The sequence below is a fragment of the Plasmodium gallinaceum genome, assembly GCF_900005855.1.
Source record: "Plasmodium gallinaceum strain 8A genome assembly, contig: PGAL8A_v1_32, whole genome shotgun sequence".
Classification (NCBI taxonomy): domain Eukaryota; phylum Apicomplexa; class Aconoidasida; order Haemosporida; family Plasmodiidae; genus Plasmodium; species Plasmodium gallinaceum.
This window is the reverse complement of record NW_021628338.1, coordinates 643575-645248: the sequence shown is the minus strand read 5'-3', so window position 1 is coordinate 645248 and position 1674 is coordinate 643575. Positions and strand designations below refer to the sequence as shown.

Sequence of the window (1674 nt, the reverse complement as noted above, 5' to 3'; positions counted from 1 at the left end):
TTTTTTTTTTTTTTTTTTTTTATTTTTTTTTTTTTTTTTTTTTTTTTTTTTTTTTTTAAAAATAAAAAAAAAAAAAAAAAAAAAAAAAAAACATTTAGTTAGTATTATTTAACTAAATATTTTTTATTTTAAGTTTCCCTTTTTTTTCTTTCTTTTTTTTTTTTTTTTTTTTTAATAATATTTTATAAAATTTATTGAAATAAATTTTAATATCTATAGAATTTATGTATAAATTTTTTTTGTGATTTTTATATATTTTATTTTTTTATTACATGTTATAAATAAATAAAATTTTAAAAATTTTAATATATAAAATATATTATAGTTTTTTTTTTTTAAATGTACTTGGGATTTATAACAAATTAATGATTAATTATGCATTATTTTAACATTTAAAAAAAAAAAAAAAATTGCTTTACATATTTAAAAAACAAAAAGCGTAGAAAACAAATTATAGGATAAATTTTTTTATTATACTTTCCTAATTTTTAATACATTTATATTTTTTTTATAATGTTTATTTTTAACTACATGATATATTTTTATTTTTTTCTCTTTTTATATTTTTATAAGCATACTTTTTTAAATAACTCTACACTATTATGATGGAAAGTAGAGGCCATTTCATTCTTTATTAAACTTTTGCCCTTACGTTTTTAATTTAAAAATATTGAAAATATAAATTCAAGATTAAATTTTTTTTTTTTTTTTTTTTTATTTAAGTTGTTAGAATGAGAATTAATATATTAAACAGAGAATTATTTTATACTTCTATAATTAACTTTAAAAATGGAATTAGAAACTTTTCCTTATTTCAAAATAAACTTCTAAATCTAAAAACAAATGATATAATTTATAGAAATAATATTGATATAGTATCTAAAAAAGATTTTTTTTTTTATACTATTTTAAATGTTGATAGATATAAATATTTTTTGCCATATGTAACTGTAAGCAACTATAATAGAAAAAAAAAAAAAAAAAAAAATTAGTTAAATTTCAAAAAAATATTAATTTAAAATGAAAATAGATAAAATTAAAACTTAATAAATTATTATATATATTAATAACTAATCTCCACTTTAGGATAGTAAAATAACAGAGAAAAATAAAGAATATTTAAAAGCAACATTAGAAATTGAAAATATTTTATTTAAAGAAAAATATGCTTCTTTAATTCATTTTAAATACCCATCAACCATTACGGTAATTTATTTTTTATTTTTTTTTTTTTAATGATATAAATTTGTCTTATTTCTTTTTTCTTTTTAATATTTTTTTATCTATTTTTTTTAGGTTTCCAGTGAAGATACTAAAGTTTTTCACCATTTAGTAAGCTATTTAATAATAAAATAAATTAAAAAATATCATATAATTCACATAACTATTTTTAATTAAAATAACAATATATTTATTAATTTCATGAACAAATATGTATATTTTTTCTTAGTAAATTCAAATGAAATATATTATAATTTTTTTTTTTTTAATATACAAAAATTTATATACCTAAAAATGCTATGATTAACTTTTCATTTTATAGATAACAGAATGGATAATAAATGAAAAAAAAAATTGTATAAACATTGATTTCTATATAAATTTTAGAGTAATATATATATATACATATACTTTTTAACTAAATTAAAATATATAAGTATATACTAATTATTA

At 12.8% G+C, this 1674-nt stretch overlaps 1 protein-coding gene across 1 annotated transcript in view; it reads left to right on the top strand.

The window, feature by feature from the left end:
- Positions 1 to 731: 731 nt before the first annotated feature.
- PGAL8A_00052700 (conserved Plasmodium protein, unknown function) overlaps positions 732 to 1674 on the top strand; it is a gene marked incomplete at both ends in the record, with an annotated part of 1114 nt that continues 171 nt past the window's right edge. The window contains 4 exons of the mRNA XM_028674548.1: positions 732 to 944; positions 1087 to 1206; positions 1297 to 1332; positions 1544 to 1609. Of these exons, the coding sequence (XP_028530889.1) occupies positions 732 to 944; positions 1087 to 1206; positions 1297 to 1332; positions 1544 to 1609 (435 nt within the window). The remainder of the gene's footprint in view (positions 945 to 1086; positions 1207 to 1296; positions 1333 to 1543; positions 1610 to 1674) is intronic.